General features: G+C 41.2%; 1 protein-coding gene across 4 annotated transcripts; it reads left to right on the top strand.

Annotated features, from left to right (window-relative positions):
* The first annotated feature begins 72 nt into the window (after positions 1 to 72).
* On the top strand, positions 73 to 12819 carry UBLCP1 (ubiquitin like domain containing CTD phosphatase 1). Of its 4 annotated transcripts, none has more exons than XM_064387487.1 (11): positions 73 to 198; positions 2363 to 2556; positions 3386 to 3477; positions 3853 to 3938; positions 4030 to 4145; positions 5224 to 5322; positions 6258 to 6295; positions 8389 to 8487; positions 8931 to 9047; positions 10378 to 10505; positions 11796 to 12819. In XM_064387487.1, exons 2-11 carry the CDS (start codon positions 2403 to 2405, stop codon positions 11821 to 11823), a joined length of 957 nt encoding a protein of 318 aa, XP_064243557.1. In that variant the 5' UTR covers positions 73 to 198; positions 2363 to 2402; the 3' UTR covers positions 11824 to 12819. The 4 variants fall into 4 exon arrangements, with proteins under 4 accessions (XP_064243557.1, XP_064243559.1, XP_064243558.1 ...); XM_064387489.1 differs by having other exon boundaries at positions 86 to 198; positions 2366 to 2556; XM_064387488.1 differs by having other exon boundaries at positions 92 to 140.
* Positions 12820 to 16957: the final 4138 nt, after the last annotated feature.

The following is a 16957-nucleotide window of genomic DNA, read 5'->3' as shown; positions in this document are numbered from 1 at the left end:
GCCCGGGCCCCGCTCGGGGCCGGCGGTTCCCCCGGGCCCGGCCCCGCGCACATCCGGGCGCCTCCCGCTTCCGCCGCGCGCCAGTTCCGCTTCCTGCGCGGCGGAGCCGGGACGGAGCCGGTGCCGGTGCCGCTGCCGGGGTGAGCGCCCGCTGCGCGCTGCCAGGGCGGGGGCGGATCGGCGGCCCCGCACAGCCCGGTGGGTGCGGCGGGGGCCGGGGGGAGGCCGGGGGCGGGCGGGTGTCGCGGCCGGGCCGGTGCCGCCGCGGGGCGGGAGCGGCTCCGCGGCCCCGAGCGGGCGCTCCCGGTGGGGCCGCGCCGCTGCCGGGGCAGGAGAGCCCCGCTGACAGAGCAGCCCGCGGCCCCGGGCCCCGTCCCACAGCTGTGGGGATGCGGCCCCGAGCGCTCCGCGGCACTCGGCTGTTCCAGGGGGTTGGGGTTGGTTGGTTAGCGAGCTCAGAGATGTGGATGCTTGTTCCGTCCTCCAAGGAGAGTGGTGCGGTGCTGCAGTTTAACAGCAGAGCTGGCAGGATTTCTGTGACCCGTGGCTTTCCAACCCACTGGGTCTTGGTGGCCCAGAATTAACCAAAGGAAGCAAAATTAGCTTCAGTTCTGCACAGCGCCCAGCCCCGGTGGTGGAACCCTTGGAAATCCCTGTGTCTTTTTCTTCTCCCAAACCATTTTCCCATTTTCCTTGATTCGGACCCCTGAGTGTTTTGGCAGGGGACAGAAGTGTCTTGTTTCCTGTAGCATTTGTGGTGACAGAGCTGTAGATCTGTGAGGATTGAGGGTTGCTCAGGTGCTCAGCTTTGGAGGGATGATCTTTTCAGTTTAGCACTGGACAGAGACTGCAGAAGTTTTCTTCCAGTTCTTGCCCTGTGCACGTCCTTGCAGAATGATTTGAGGTGTATGGCACAGGTAAGGAAACAGACAATAAACTCTCCTTTCTGACTTGGTCTAAGGATTATGGATGGGAATAATTTATGATAATGACACTGTGTGTCAATACCATACAGCCTCAGTAGAATTTCTTAGTGCTTCTAAGACCCCTTTTTCATGAGTCTTTTTCACCGTGTCATGCCAGGTCCCAATCTGATTTGACAATTTTGGATAAAAAAATAAATTCATTTCCCAGTGATACAAGTTTTCCTCTTCAATTTGTTTCCAGGGCTCTCAGAGGCAGTAGTGTGGAGGTGAGGTTTGTAATATCCTTAGCAAGGAGGTTGTACCTAGACTAATTCTCATCTGCTCTGAGCTTGGTGGCTGTGCCTGAGCAATTGCAGGTTTCTTCCCCATAGCCTTTACTGTGTAAAAGAGAGTTTTTTTCTGAGTGGGTAATTTCTGGGAATACAAAGTCAGAGAGGAAGAAGGATCAGAGTTTTGAGATTTTTTTAGAATTGCTAGACCTGCATTTCTTGAAGGTTGATAACCCTAGATTTTTCACAGATGTGCTCTGTTTTTTGAATATCAGTCATTTGAGGACAATTTCACCAACAGTGGTGCAGAGGCCTTCTCTGCATCTCCTGACTGTCTGTAGCAGCCTTTTCACACCTTTCTATCTCCTTGATTCTATTTCTAAGCCCTAACAGAGAAAAAACATGTTCTTCCTTTGCATTAAGCTAAAAATCTTGTTTTTCTGCTGTGTTTGATGTAGGACTAAACTGTTAAATACAATTTGTATAAACGATGCTGTGTAAATTAAAGATAGTATAATTATGGTTATTTTGTCAGCACTGCCATGAAAATGCAGTTCTCTGAGTGTAATTGCATTGTGTGGGTGTGTGTTTTGGCTTTGTTTTCAAATTCCTGCTTTGATATTGCTACAGTGAGATGTGACCTGGGGTGTGCATTAGTGCAGGTATTGCACAGTGGAAGGGATTAGAGAAATCCAGTGCCAAAAATGAACTGTTGGGCTCAGAACTATTTTTATGGGCTCATATCTGCTGGGGATTTCATACTTGCTGTTGTGTTATTACATCTGTAAAGGCGCCCATGGCTGGTTTGGTTGCATAAGTGTTGCAGAGGACATTTCTGAGCTTTGCAATGGCTTTTGTGGTGCTGCAGTGCTCTGCTCGAGTGTGCAGTGCACAGGCTGTACCTGCACAGAGCACCCAGCAGATGTGAATGTGACATTGCTGAAAACATCAAAGTGGAACTCAGAGCCCCAGTTTTAACACTGTTCTTTCTCCCTTTGTTTCAGCACTTTCTCAACACATTTATCATCTGCTCAGGGGAAACAAACAGCTCTTTGATGTCCAATATAATAAAGAATCAATGATTTAAGTAGATGTTGTGGTTTGTCTTCTGGAAAGAGTAGTTCTCCTCTTTCTTCCTTACATGATCTTTGTGTTTCCCTCCTGCAGCAGATTTTTCAGACAGTAACACTGAACATATGCTTCAAGGATGTCTCTCTCTCTCATAATAAAATGGGGTGGACAGGAGTACACAATAACCTCGCTGTCAGAAGAAGACACAGTGCTGGACCTGAAACAGTCTCTGAAGGGCCTCACTGGAGTGTTACCAGAGCGTCAGAAACTGCTTGGGCTTAAAATGAAGGGTAACTGTCCTTACTTACTGCTTGCTGGGGATGTGCCTGAGGTGTTTAAGGACAAACATCCCCTAATCTGGGCAGGATGTGTGCACTAACAGAGCATCCACTTCCCAGCTGTAGCTCTGGAATGAACATGAATACAGACACTTCATACATCACTGGATATTGTTTGTTATTAATACATCTGTCTGGTCATTTTTTAGTGGTTCACACTGCCCTGTCCTAGTGGGGAGGAGAATCGAGAGTAAAAAAAGTAAACCTCATGGGTTGAGATAAGAAGAGTTCAGTGACTGAAAGATAATAAAATATTATACTAACTATTATAGTAATGAAGAGAGGAGTAAGAGGCATAAAACCCAAGAGAAAGCAGTGCCACAGTGCAGCTGCTCACACCCACTGGCCAATGCCCATCCAGTCCCTGAGCAGCAGTCGGTGTCTCCCAGCCAATTCCCCCTGTTTATGCTCTGGCCATGAGTGCTGTGCTCTGGAATATCCCTGTGCCCAGTTCCCCCAGCTCCTTGTGCACCTGCTCACTGGCAGAGCACAGGAAACTGAAAAGTTCTTGATTTAGAGCAAGCACTGCTTGGCACCAGCTAAACCATTGGTGTGCCATCAACATATTTTCAAATTAAACCCCAAACCCAGCACTGCACCAGTTACCAAGAAGAAAATCAACTCAATCCCAACCAAAACCAAGAACTGTATGTGGAAGATGATGATAACACAGCTTGGCATAGCTGGTATTTTACAGGGAGCTTATTTCAATTACACATGGATTGTATGAACATTTTTCTAAAATCTCTATCTCAATTAAAAAAAAAAATCTGCATTACAGGCAAACCTGCAGATGATGATGTTAAGCTTGGAGCCCTCAAGTTGAAACCAAATACTAAGATAATGATGATGGGCACTCGTGAAGAGAGTTTGGTAAATAATTTGCTTGTTTATTAGCTTAAACAGCAAAAGATGCTTAGTGTCTCCTAATTGTGATTTTAAATTTTGAATTTTCCAGTTATCATTTAAAAAAATGATAGTACAATATATTTCTGTTGGCATTTTTTAATGTAAAATAAATTTTGCTGCAGAACTCTCAGAGCAAAATACAAAATACAAACCTATTATTGTGATGCTCACTTTTTAAATCTGAACAATCATCAGTATACTTTAGTAATTCTTTCCACTAGTAAAGTGAAAAAATTTTGGTTAAATAGTACTCCTGCAATGTGCAGTAACAGAAGCTTGGTATCCATTATTATTTTCCCTCTCTGATCCTTTTATCTTTTATTATTTTCTTTCCTCTAGGAAGATGTCCTTGGGCCACCTCCAGATAATGATGATGTGGTCAATGACTTTGACATTGAAGAGGAAGTTGTGGAAGTAGAAAATAGGTTAGGAGTTCAAGCTGTTAAAACATTTTGTTGTAACAGACTGTAGAGTGTACATTTTAACTAACTGTAACTTTTTGCACTGTTACGTCAGGGAAGAAAATCTACTAAAAATTTCCCGTAGAGTTAAAGAATACAAAGTGGAAATTCTGAATCCTCCTAGAGAAGGAAAAAAGCTGCTGGTGCTAGATGTTGATTACACACTATTTGGTGAGTTTTTATACAATTTGTGGTTTTTGTTTGTTTAAGAGCTCAATTTATTTGCCAGATCAGGTTTCTTGATTTTTGCTTTGCTGCGCTGTACAACTTCTGCTTTGTATGATTTTTGTCTTCTGCTCACATTTTAAAAAGCATTTTAAAATGTTGCATGTTGTAGATTTTAGCGCAGCAACTATTTAATTGCTGCAAAAGGACATAAAAAAGCAGCAGTTTAGTCTTTTGTCCTGATAGTCTTTCCCTTGATAACTTGTATCTTGACCATCACAGTAGCAGGGCAAGGTACTGTAAAATAATGATCCCATTCTGTACCTGATTGACTCTGCTTTTGGGGGGTGTGGGAGAACAGCTTCAAATTTTATTTACATATCATTACTAAACATTCACAAAAACACGTTTTTCTTGAAAATTCTGTCAAGCTGGTTTTTTTTTAAAGCCAGATTTTTCCTTCTAACTTAATTTTCTGGTTTGTAGGTGTGCTGTGGCAGCATGACTGCGAGCAGTAAATAATACCTTCCCTTATACCTTTCCTTAGCTTTCCTTTTTGATGACATTTGTTTCCAATCTGACATCAAAATTCAACCTATTTCTAAGTTTAAAATTTTTATTGAGAGGTCTTCTGCTGGCAGATTTTGCAGCAGTTTTGGAATTGGAGCAGGAATGTTTGCATCTCTGAAATGAGCTTGATATATGTTCACACAATTGACTGGACTAGGCTTGAAGTAATCTGTTTCCTATCTGGCCAGTTACCAATTTGCTAAGTGCACAGATGATTTTCCCTGACTCTTCAAAGATATTCACACTCAGAGATCTCTTGATTTAATTATTGCTAAGCTCTCAAGTAGTTGTAAGACCAACAGATAAATATTCCCTCTGCTTTGTCTTTCCACCTTTAAAATGGGAATGGGAGTTTGATATCAAATCATTCATGACCTTAAAGTGCTTCAGTGCTTCCCTCATGAAACTCTTTGTGTCTGTGGATAGAAAGGAAAATCAGACTGGACTTTAATATCTAATACTTTAATATCTAATACTTTAATACTGGATTGCTTATCTGTTATATTCTGTTCAGACCACAGGTCATGTGCTGAAACTGGGGTAGAGCTGATGAGGCCATACCTTCATGAATTCCTGACTTCTGCCTATGAGGACTATGATATTGTAATTTGGTGTAAGTATTACACTCTATGCCTGAGAATTTATTGTAAATAGTCATCCAGAGCAGAGACTCCAGGTGGGAGGCTTTTATATTGCTTTTTAGTGTGAGTCACAAGATCTAAAATGATACAGAAACATTTGGCTGTAATTTGCACAACTGTTAGAGATATTTTAGAAAAATACCAATTCTTATGTGAAAAAGCCCCACATACTGCTCACAGGAATGGGTCTAGTCACAGGATAAAGCTCAGCATCACTTCACTTTGTTACTTTGTACAAAGAAGTGCTTGAAACAGAGCTGTATAATCAACATCAGAACACTGATAGTGATTTTACAAATTATCTCAATGCAGACAACACATAGTGAGCTGCCAAATGACCCAAACTCTCCTGTCTGCAGGGGTGCTTGGTTGATCCTTTGCCTGTGCATTCTAGTTCAATTCCTGTCCAACAGCTGGAGAGCAGACTTTAGCCAATGCAGGGTTCAAACCATAACAAAATTCTATTTTCATAGTCTTGAACAATGTTTCTCCATATTCTTAGATCAGGAAGCAATGTTGACACTTTGTCCTTTCCAGATTTTATGTATTCCTATCATTGTTTCCAGGAGGAAATCCTGCACAGGCAGTGGGGTTCCTCAAGCCAGGTGTATCCATGGTCTTACAGGCTGTGGTTCAGTAACAGCTGATCTGGAAAATGCTTTAAATATTTGCAGTGCTTCATCTAGTTGTTAATTTGAAAAGTAAGCTTTTCCAAATAAAAATAGACTTCCATGAAGGAAGACTTTCTTTAAGGCCCTAAAAGCTGCAACAAAGGTGGATCTTTCTAAAATTAAGTTCTGTGTAAAAAAATGACATATTAAGTGAACAAGTTCTTAGCTTTTTTTTTTTGCCTGCCAATGACTTACTTTGATAAAGTATTCTTTCTGGTTTTTCCCTTTTGTTTCAGCTGCTACTAATATGAAGTGGATTGAAGCCAAAATGAAAGTAAGTTGTTCTGAAAACATGTGATTTGTTTCTGGTCTGGGTAACCCTTCATGCAGCTGTGCTCATGCTCAGCATTGTAGAGCAGGTTAGAAACAGAGGAGGTTGTATGAATCATAACTGAGTTGTTTCAATTTCCACAGTCACTTGAAATGATCTTTATCACAAAACTAGATTAAATCTAATTTTAGAATTCCACACAAACTATCAGCAGTAGGTGCTAAATTTAGCAGAACTAAACACAAGTCAGTACCTGCTGTAACTTGGATTCGTCACACAGCCCTGCACAGTTGCTTTCATCTTACCTCTAATTATAGAGCTCCAGTCTTTAAATGTGATTTTTTTAAAGGAGCAGACAGATGTGACATGCTCGAGTAGGTTATCAAGAGGAAACTCTTCTCATATTTATCTTTTCCTCTTGCAGCTGGGGGTTCTGTTGCTTCCTCTGCCTTGTTAAACATCCCATAAGAGCTCTTTCACTTTCTGGTTTCTTTCCTCCTGGAATCAGGCAGGAAGCCAGTTTTGAACAGCTGACCTCGTGGTAAACATATTTACAGTCAGCTTTAAATCTAATGAGCTTACTAAGAATTGCTGTGTGTTTGGTTGGTGGGCTAGGGGTTTTTTGTGTTTATAAATCAAAAGTTATTTCCAGGAAAAACCTTTCCAAATTTAAGCTTTTATTATGCACTATTTTTCAGGTTTTTAGAGAGCAAAACACATTTTTCCAGTGTTCTCTTCCTCAAAATAATTAATTGCTACAATTTTTTCTGAACAAAAATGCCTCTTAGAAATGAGAATCTTTAGTCAGAACTATGGAGTTAGTGCAAGTAAAATCAGTGCTGAGCCTTGCAAACATTATTCTGGTGTAAGTGTCACATATTGTGTTGTCATAGCAGTGCTAGGACTCAATCTTGTGGAAAACCATTGTTCAAAACTGGGCTTTTCCCCCTGCACTGGTCACTTTCTGCATTTCCAGGTTGCTTTTCCAGCCCTCCTCCTGGACCCTGATCCACTGAGATTCCTGCCACTAGATGCCACTTTCTGTTTCTCCTTAAACTGATGGCACCAGGGGTGCTTCCTTCCCAAAGTTTCACTTTTGATCAGGGGGCTGTGATTCCAGCAATACCTGGCATTAAAGTTTCTGGTTTCAAGTACAAAGCAGGAACAGCATTTAAAAGAAGGGAGTATCAGACAAGCAAATTTAATCTCTCAGTTACCACCTTTTTATGCCTGAAATTCAAACATTCTTGAACAGCTGGTTCTGTCAGTGTAACAGGATACTGACCCAGGTAGGAAGAGCATTTCATTTGCAAGATTGCTTTTTTAAATAAAAACAAATCAGGTAAGTGTGGCTGGATAGTTGCAAGAGAACTGCTGCAGTGGGTATTTTCTCACTGTTACTCAGGTTTGCATATTGCTGCTGTTTCACACACCAGAAGTTGTCAGCAATGTCTGTGTTGTACCAAGTCAGCAGATTTTACTGGTACTTTTCAGCTTTGGAAAGGATCTGAAATGGAAATGATGCTCCCTCATCTAGTCTTAAGTTTTTTTTTTTTTTCTAAGAAGGTTGTTTTACTGAGAGTATTTCAGGAGTTACCAAATCTTAAAAGTGCAAATTGACACTTACACTGGTTATCTTGGACATGTGCAGGAGGGAACAGTGACAGTGAGATGTTCCTGGGTATTCCATCTTGGATTAGGCTGTGATTTGTGCAAATCACTGTGAGGAACAAAGAGCAGCCAGAACACAATTGTAAAGTTAAGCTGAGGTGTGGAGAACTTGTGAGAGGTTGTGCATGAAGGTATGAGCAAAACCTCTCTGTATGTTGCCTTCTCTGCAAAGTTGCTTTGATTTTCTGCCAGCATCAGCTGTTAAGTTCCTGATATTAAACACTAAAAATAAATCCCTGTGTGCACTTTTATGATCCTCATTATGTAACAAATGCAAATTTCCCCAGGTATCTATTTTTAGTGTGTCTCTGGTAAACCTCCACAGCTCACCCCGTGACAAACAATGTACTCTAATTGTGGTTCCAGTTGTTGAGCAGTAAAAGTGTCATAATTAGAGGCTTTAATCATAAATCTTTGTGATGCAGGAGCTTGGGGTGAGTACCAATGCAAACTACAAGATCACTTTCATGCTGGACAGTGCTGCCATGATAACAGTGCACACTCCTCGCAGAGGACTCATAGATGTGAGTACCAATTTTTCTCCTAATCTTTTTCTACATTCTGCTGGCATTTTATCACACCCCTTTAAAATACTCAACAAGAAAAGTTGTTTGAGGGTTTTCATGCAATAAAACTGCAAGAATCTTGGAACCACAGATTTTTTTCTACTGGAAGTCTCTATTAATGTTTTGAGGGGTATCTTTAGATGTCAGAGCTTTCAAATCAAACAGTAGGTAACTGTTGCAAGAAAACTTAGTGCCAACAGAAAGGTTTTCCTTATGTGGGGGGTATTTATGTTGTATTATTTCACATCTTCCTTTGTTAAAGCCAAACTATCTTCTAATGGTTAAGCAAAGGAATACAAGTGTTCATTCAAATTAGGACTCAGGTTCCTCTAGATGGCATTTTCATCTCCTGCACGTGATCTGATTTGGCTCAGATACCTTGTATTGTGTTGTGTTTGCAGGTGAAGCCTCTTGGTGTTATCTGGGGAAAGTTTTCAGAATATTACAGCAAAAAAAATACTATTATGTTTGATGATATTGGCCGAAACTTCCTGATGAACCCACAGAATGGACTCAAGGTAATGGAAACTGGAATTTTCATTTACTGCTACTTTTTCTTGATACTTCAAGTAGTACTTTCTCCTACTTTTTTGCTGTAGCATAAAGAAAGACTATTCTTAACTAGCAAAAATGCATGTTTTGTTAAACCTTTTAATTCACAGTGCCATTTGTCTTGTTTAGTACTTCCTTAATAGTAGTATTAAATAAACCTTGTGTCACTATTAAGTGAGTGTTTAAGAGATTACTAAAATCAATTAAATTGTTACTTCTGCCGGAGTTATACCTGCAAGCTGTAATCAGCCTGGGCATTGCTGACAGACACCATTGAAAATGTGATGTTCAATCTCCAGAGTGGTCATATTCAAAAAGAAGTCAAATAACAACTGGCTGTACTTCATGATAGTATGACAGAATAATCACAAGTATTCTATATGAGAAATAATTAGTACCTTGAGACATTTTGACTATAGAACAGCAAATATTTCATTTTATACAACTGTCAACCAGTGTGTGCTCTGTTATTACTGCTGGTTCTGAATAAGAATGCAGCTTAAATTTCTACATACATGTAGATGGTAGAGCAGCGTTGTACTAAAAGAACTCACATAAATCTCTCTAAAAAAGAAAAAGGTGTTTTCAAATGCAGAAGTTCAAGATGGTATCTCTTTGAAAGTATCCATGATGTGAAGAGGAGAGCAGTTGACGAGATCTAGAAAGATTGTCTTAACTGGAAGGAGAATCAGGAATGGCAAAGATCTTGCTGGGAGGGGATTATCCAGAGAGGTCCCACTGATCAGATTGGAAAAATGTTTGTCAAAGTATTGTTAACAGCTGCAGACAAGAGCACTGAATCACTAAAACAAGGCCCAGGAATAATGTATTCCAAGCTTTGCTTCTGATACCTCTTTTCACAACAGCTCTGGTTGTAGTCAAGGGCTTTTTGCTGAAAAAAAGCATCTGGTTCCAATGATACCACACAACTGAGAATGCTGAGCTGAAAACCCCTCCTGCAAAAAGCTCTGTGAAATCAATTAGAAAATGTGACAGTCCATTCCAGATCATTTTATCAGTCTGTCTGGGGGCAGGGGGAAGGCTTGAAGAAGTGCAAGAGAAAAGAATTTTTTTCTGGTTGGTGCAAGGTAAAAACCCCCTCAGTCCAGTTTGCATGAACAGGACAAATTTGATCTGACCACTGCTGGAGAAGTTTTTTTTCCTCTTTCCTGTGAAAAGTTTTAACTTTTCATAGTACTGAAAATATATTTTAGTCAGATGGTAAATAATAGAGAATCTAAAGCCTTTTTCTTTCTGTGATCAAATGGTTATACCCAGTTTCTTTCTTTTGTACAGATAAGGCCTTTTATGAAAGCACATTTAAATCGGGATAAAGACAAGGAGCTTCTAAAGCTCACCCAATACCTCAAAGAAATAGCAAAATTAGATGACTTTTTGGAGCTGAATCACAAACATTGGGAAAGGTAAGAAAAAAGGCAAAATTCTTGCTTCCTTCTGTCCCTGACTCTCTATAAAGACCAGAAACAATGGAACTGATGAACTGTATAACTTACAGTTATAAAGGTCCTTTAGTTTGAGGAGAATTTTAATAGAGCTGTAGTGTTGGGACAGCTTCCCTAAAATGATAAGATTTTGACAGAATGCATCTGTGTTTTCCTACTTCTCCAGCACTCAGCCCTGCCAATTATGCAATTATGCATCCTAAAAGGAAAAGAATTTTGAAGGAACATGGTCCCTGGAAACCTCTTTCTTTCCACCCCACCAAAGTTAGATTATGGGTTCAGATTCCAAATCCTTTCAGGCAACTTTTGTAGAAGTTCTTTGAAAGCTTTGTTGTGTTAGTGTAGTTCTTAGGCACATCCGGGTTGGGTGGTATTGCAGGATTCATCAGCTCCAAGTAACTGTCTTACAAACAGTTTTCCAAGTGCTCAGGGCACCAGTTAGCATCCTAATTCTTGCTAGAAAGTGATTAACTGAAGGGCTTCAGCAAAATGATTCTTAGTTTTATGCAACAGCCCTCTGGCTTCAATGCATGTGAAAAAAAACTGTTGGAAACCACTCCTTTGGTGTTTAAAAAATGGAGCCTTACAGCCTTGATACAAATTTTCTTTTCTGAATAGAACAGAAAGTGAAATGTTAAACCTTAAAAGCAGTGAAATTCACTGGATATTTCACACTGTCAGTGAAATTGGTTGGATTCTTCTCCTAGAGTATTTGCAAAGCCTTTTCACACCGCACAGGCAGATTGCTCCAGCTGTGGTGCTAAGAGAGCTGTGAGATCAGAATACAAGCAGTTCAGAGTCACTCAGACTCTCCAGAGAAGCTGCTGCAGGGCTGTTCTTTTCAGGTTATGCTGCATCAGTTCATTAAAGTCCTGAATTTATTTGAAGGAGTGCCATTACTAATGGGCCTTTTCATCTTAAAGGATATAAAAGCCACTTCTCCAACTGATGTAATTTTCCATCCTCTTAGAATGAAACAGGTTTCCATTTCCTTCCTCCCTTTTGTTTAAAAAGCCTGATAGAGTCTAACTAAAACATGACTTTGAATTACCGCAAGATAACCTATCATGGAATTGAAAGATGTTGAAATTAAATAAAAATCATAAGTGGTATTGATTGCATTTCTGATTTTTGGCTATCAGTAGAGGATTGTTGGTGAGAAAAGAAAGCAGTCACACTTTGATCTTAAGATCTCAGCTATATTTGTGGTCACCTCTTACTTGGTGAAAATCTCTACTTTGTTTCTTTCAGGTATCTTTCAAAGAAGCAAGGACAATAACACTAATAAAACTGTGTGGCACTGAATTGAAGGGAACATCACTAAGATCATTGGACTTTTCCTTGCTTTTGTGCTAGAGTATAATAGTGCTGGACACTGGACCCAATGCCAGAACGACTGCTAAACTTGGTCTTCCAGCTGGTTGGTTGTGGGTTTTTTAAAAGATCACAGCAATAAGCTCAAAGTGGGAGAAACAAGTCAGTTGCTTTTTCTTGCATTCAGTTCTGGTGTTACTTCTCAAAATACTTTCCTCTCCTTTGCTGCTGAAGTATAACCATAACCATCAAAGACCAAAACCATTCTGAGACTAGGAAAAAAATGATATTTAGACCAAAAATGTTGATTAAAAAGCCAACCTTGGCAGTGTATGAATTGTATAAGTCCTCTATTCCCTCCATCTTTAGAAACAGTCTCCCTCTCCCATTCCAGTATTTAAGTCTATAAATTACAAGTTGTCTAAGTTTGGTATGTATTAGTATGTCAGTGTTTCTCTGTGCAAGACAGTAAGATGGGAAAGTACCACCTCTGTGGCCAGTTTACCCCAGTGTGTGAACTTGTACTATAAAGCAGTGTTTACTGGAAAACAAAAGATTGAAGTTTGAGGGAGAGAAACCCACTGTTATTTGATCAGTGAAAAGCAGTCTGCCTGAAAAATCCCCATATCTCAGATAAAGGGTTTAAACCTCAGATGGGAAAGTCACATTCCTAACAAAGCATGAACAAAACCCTTGTTCTCTTCTAGCTAAATCTTGTCAAAGTGCAAACACTGTGTTTAAATACAATATTCAGCCATACTGTTCTTAAAATATCATTTACTTGCGCTGCTTATGCCTGCACTATAGAAGTGTGATGTGACTGCTGTTTGGCATTTCCAACACTTGTGCATTATGCAGTTCATGGATTTGAAAGAAGACTGACCCTTTCAAATAAAAAATGGTATATATTGTTCTTAAGGAACTATAGCAGTTGTGTAAATAATAAATACCTTTTTTCATACTTTGTGTCCCGTGCTGCCTTCAGTATTTAGCTTGCATAACAGAGGAACCATCAATCATATTAATTTAGGGGGGATCAGAGACACTGGGTTTGCATCAGGAGTTGAGTAAGAGCCTGCTGTGTGCCTCTGTGGATTAGGGAAGTGGTGCAGCACCAGGCTGGCCAGGAAAGGAGCCCTGACAGCACATGTCAGGCTGTCAGGACAGCAGGCACAAATGAGCTGCTGGGATGGGGCTCCGGCTCAGTGACCTGTCAGAAAACATCCAGGTCCTTGTCCAGGGCTCTGTGTGCTTTAGTGCCAACCCCAGCTGCCTTTGCCAGAGCAAACCAGAAACCTGATGCATAAAAGTGGTGCTTTGGGTAAGCATGGAGGGTGAAGAGCTGCAGTTTTGTCTCCTAGAGCTGATTTCTGATCAAGGAGCTGCCTGACCCCTGTACAGACAGCACAGGGAGAATCCCTGAGCTTACAACTGTGATCCTTTCCTGGAAAAGCTGCAGCAGCAGAGATCATGGAATGAGGGGCTGGTGTATGGTGCCCTGGAATTCCTTTGACTTTGAACAGTGGAAAGAAGTCAAGGCATTGCAATTAAATCAGCTGTGGAGTTTGTGCTGGGCAGAGAGAGAAAACCAAACCAAGGGAATGTATATAAACATGTGCCTCTTTTTTTTTTTCTCTAAGTTTGCCTACAAACAGGTTACAGGGAATGAGCAATACTCATTTCTTTTGCTTTATGCAAGGAAACTTTAAAAAATCAATCATGATTTTATTTCAGTGACATGGGGTTTTGTCCCAGAATTTGAGAGCATTCACTGATCTGAAGGTGATGTGCACTCCCCTTTCAAATATTTTATAAGCTGAGCTGGAACATGCAAGTGTGATCTCAAAGTGATGGTAACACAGAGCTCCTGCTGACAAGTTATGTCTTTTATGACTAATATTATTTCCCTTACCATATTTTCTGTTTGAAGACTAGTTTTGCTGTTTGATTTGGTTATCTTCTAAAAATGCTGCTGGGATTTACTTGGCTGAGATTTTTAAAATCGTGAAGCTGTGGATAAGGCAAGCACAAGCCCGATGTTCAAATGACTACAAGAATCAGGGGGCACTGATGGAAGAGTGGGTTAGAATGGTAAAAGCAGCAGGAATAAATCTGGATTTTGTTGCCATGGTTGGTTGTGGAGGCAGGTGGCATCAGCAGGTTCAGAAAAGAGTTCAGCACCTTCATAGAAAAGTCCTCAGGCAGAAGCTAAAGGGAATAGGAAGGGCTAATAGCCTGCAATAAAAGAATTGGAGGTGCTGAGGAAGATGGGAATGGGTCACACAGAGCAGCTCCTGCCTGCACTGCAGGGCTGCTCTGGGCTATACCTGCAATGTGGCTGTGCCAAACTCCACAGTAACTGCAAGGATAAATGGGTAGTTTAGCCCCACAACAATGTATTTATTGCTCATAAATGCAGAGGAAAACACCTGTGCTGATTTTTTGTTTCTCCAACAGGGAAGGCGGATTTGACCTACTTGTAGTTCTAAAATGTAGTTAATCCTGGAGAATAACTATGGACAGCAAAGTTTAAAGGTTTATTCCCTGCTAACATTTACTTTCCTTTTAGGTGATATTGAGGTGCCTGAGAAGTATTTGATTAATGGCTTTCACTATCTCTATTAAAAGAAACAGTATTAAAGTATAATTAAAGAGAGGGAGCATACAACTTAATTACAGAGCTCATAATTTACCGTTCTGCAAAACTCTGGAGAAGCATTAAATGGAGTCTGAACTATTCCAAATATTTTCATGTGTCAGAGACTGTCTCAGGCTCCCAGTACACGTCAAACATTTTGTATGTTGTTCTGTCTGATTATTCAGAGCAGAAGAGACAGTCCATTTCAAAATGAAGTTATTTCAGTAAGCCCTGGATAGCTGACAACTCCAATGCCTCGCTGTGGCATGAATGCTCATCACTGGAGGTGCATGGAATGACAACTGAACTGCAAATCCAGCCCCACAAATCCTGCTGCATGACTGTGAAGTCTACAGATAGTTGCCAATTTTTATTCCTGACTTGACATTCAACTGACAGCAAGTGGATGCCAAAGGGTTTAAGACAATTTTCCACTCTGTCTGTTCAGATGTATTTAAGGCTGATGTGAGAAGTGCTGAATACTTGCCCCCAATTAGACAAAGGCCAGGTAAAAACTGTATTTCAGAGAGTAAAGAAAAGCACACAGTTCTCCTGATTCATTAAAGCTGCTTAAAACAAGAAATGCTGGATGAAGAGGCAGAATCCTTGGACATTTCACTGTTGTCACCACAGCAGTTGTGGCAGGTACTGGTGGATATTAGCAACTGCTGCACACAACAAAGGGTGCCTGGTGAAGTGCTTTGGCTGAGGGGGATTCACAGAGAACAATTTCAGTGAAAAGAAAATGCTGAGGAAGAGAATAACAGCAGTGGATGGTAAAAATTCTACTCTATCCTGGAGAAGACAAGGGACATCTTGCAGGCATTACAACTTTCCTGTGTGAACAATATTGGCAATATCTTGTTAGCAGAGACTGGTGCTGATATCTGTGCTTGGAATGGGCTCTGCACCAGCAAGGACATGCTTTGGATAAAGCAGCCCCAAAGATTCAGCAAGAACTGCCTCGTGATGGCAGGCGAACAGCTCTGGTTAGGTTTTCCTAAAAATGCTGAAAAACAGCTCTGAGGGCTCTCAGTGCTGAGTTTGACTCTCCTGGCTTTATCTGCTGCACCACACCACTTTAGACATGTATTTCCCAGCCCATCTCTATCATCCTTTGGATCACTGATAATCACACAAGGCCTCAATCTCATTCATGCATCAGCCCTTTTCTGATAGCGTTTTATAACAGAGAACTTCAAAATGAACTATTTATATACTGATGAGCTTCCTCATAGAGCCCTGAGCTTCATTATTTATGCTTATTTAGGAACTTTGCTCATCTCTGGAGATGCTTTGATGCTGCTTTGGGCACTTGGCTGCTCATTTAGCTCTCAGGAGTCCGTGCCGAGCTTGGCCTGTGTCCTTGCCACACACAGTCACATACAATGCCATGCCATTAATTTCTGTGTTTCTCCTGGCCAATGGTTTTCCCACCAATTAATTTTCTGTTAAGAATGAGTACAAGTCAAAGGGAGATTGTTCTCAAATTGCATAATGCTCAGAGCACTACACTGGGGTGCTGGGCACAGTAAAAAGTGCATCATTAACACCCCCTGGAAGTTTTTGTTGCGTTGGTTTTTCATTCCTTTAAACTGCCTTGTTGGAATTGCACACCCACTCTGCTCACACCCCACCATTTTTCAAGGTGTTTGTGTATCAGAAAAGAGCAGCTTTTATCATTTATCACAGCAGGGACCGGGTTTGGCTGCAGCTCCTGAGTGGAAGGGGACTGGGTGACCTGGAGCAGAGCCTGCACGGTCACTGCTGCTCAGTGATGTCCCCTCCTCTCCCTGCAACACCCCAGAAGAGTTTGACCTTGGTCTTTTGAAACACTAAGATTGCATCAGATTTTTAGTGCTAAATATCTGTGGTGTTAAAGCACTTGGTATTCAGCACTGGCAGCCTTGTTCTTCACAATTTGTGCTGCTCTTGAGAGGAAAGCAAGTCAAACTCAGGACCAGGGCATCAAAGAAGTCAGAGTTTACTGTAAATTCCTGAGTCAATTCTCTCAACCTTCAGATCTGATTGGGCTTTTCCTCTCCAGCCTGTTCTACTTGCTGCAAGATCAACCCCTGGATTTTGAGCTGGATCTGTCACGTTCCTCCTAGAGCACAGAGTGAGGGCCAGACAGCTGGGCATGAATGATGGTTCACAGCCTGGTCAATAAACTCGTTTAAATTGTTTCACATTGGAGGAAAATATTCACAGATGGATAAAAAAATGGGTGTCAGTGCTGAGCTTGTTCAACATGCTTCTGAGTGTGTTCTTATAGTAAAACTGTGGGTAAAATCCTCCTCCCCAGCTTTGTTTTCTCCAATGCTCTGTGATTTTTTTCCCCCTCACTTCTTAAAAGTTCCTTGGAGTGGGTGTGTTTATCTTTGAATCTCTTTCACTGGCCCAGTGGGCTCCAGCTCCATGGCAGGCACTGTGCTGTGGCATGGGAATGACTCAGGGGCTG

Source organism: Passer domesticus, chromosome 13 (assembly GCF_036417665.1).
Source record: "Passer domesticus isolate bPasDom1 chromosome 13, bPasDom1.hap1, whole genome shotgun sequence".
Lineage (NCBI taxonomy): Eukaryota > Metazoa > Chordata > Aves > Passeriformes > Passeridae > Passer > Passer domesticus.
This window is presented reverse-complemented; position numbering and strand designations above follow the sequence as displayed.

What these genes read in the sequence shown, in the direction of transcription:
- UBLCP1 (XM_064387487.1), top strand. Translation starts at nt 2,403, where the DNA reads ATGTCTCTCTCTCTCATAATAAAATGGGGTGGACAGGAGTACACAATA. An exon ending in GCTTGGGCTTAAAATGAAGG is followed by an intron (nt 2,557 to 3,385) that starts GTAACTGTCCTT and finishes TCTGCATTACAG; the next exon opens with GCAAACCTGCAGATGATGAT. An exon ending in AATCACAAACATTGGGAAAG is followed by an intron (nt 10,506 to 11,795) that starts GTAAGAAAAAAG and finishes TGTTTCTTTCAG; the next exon opens with GTATCTTTCAAAGAAGCAAG.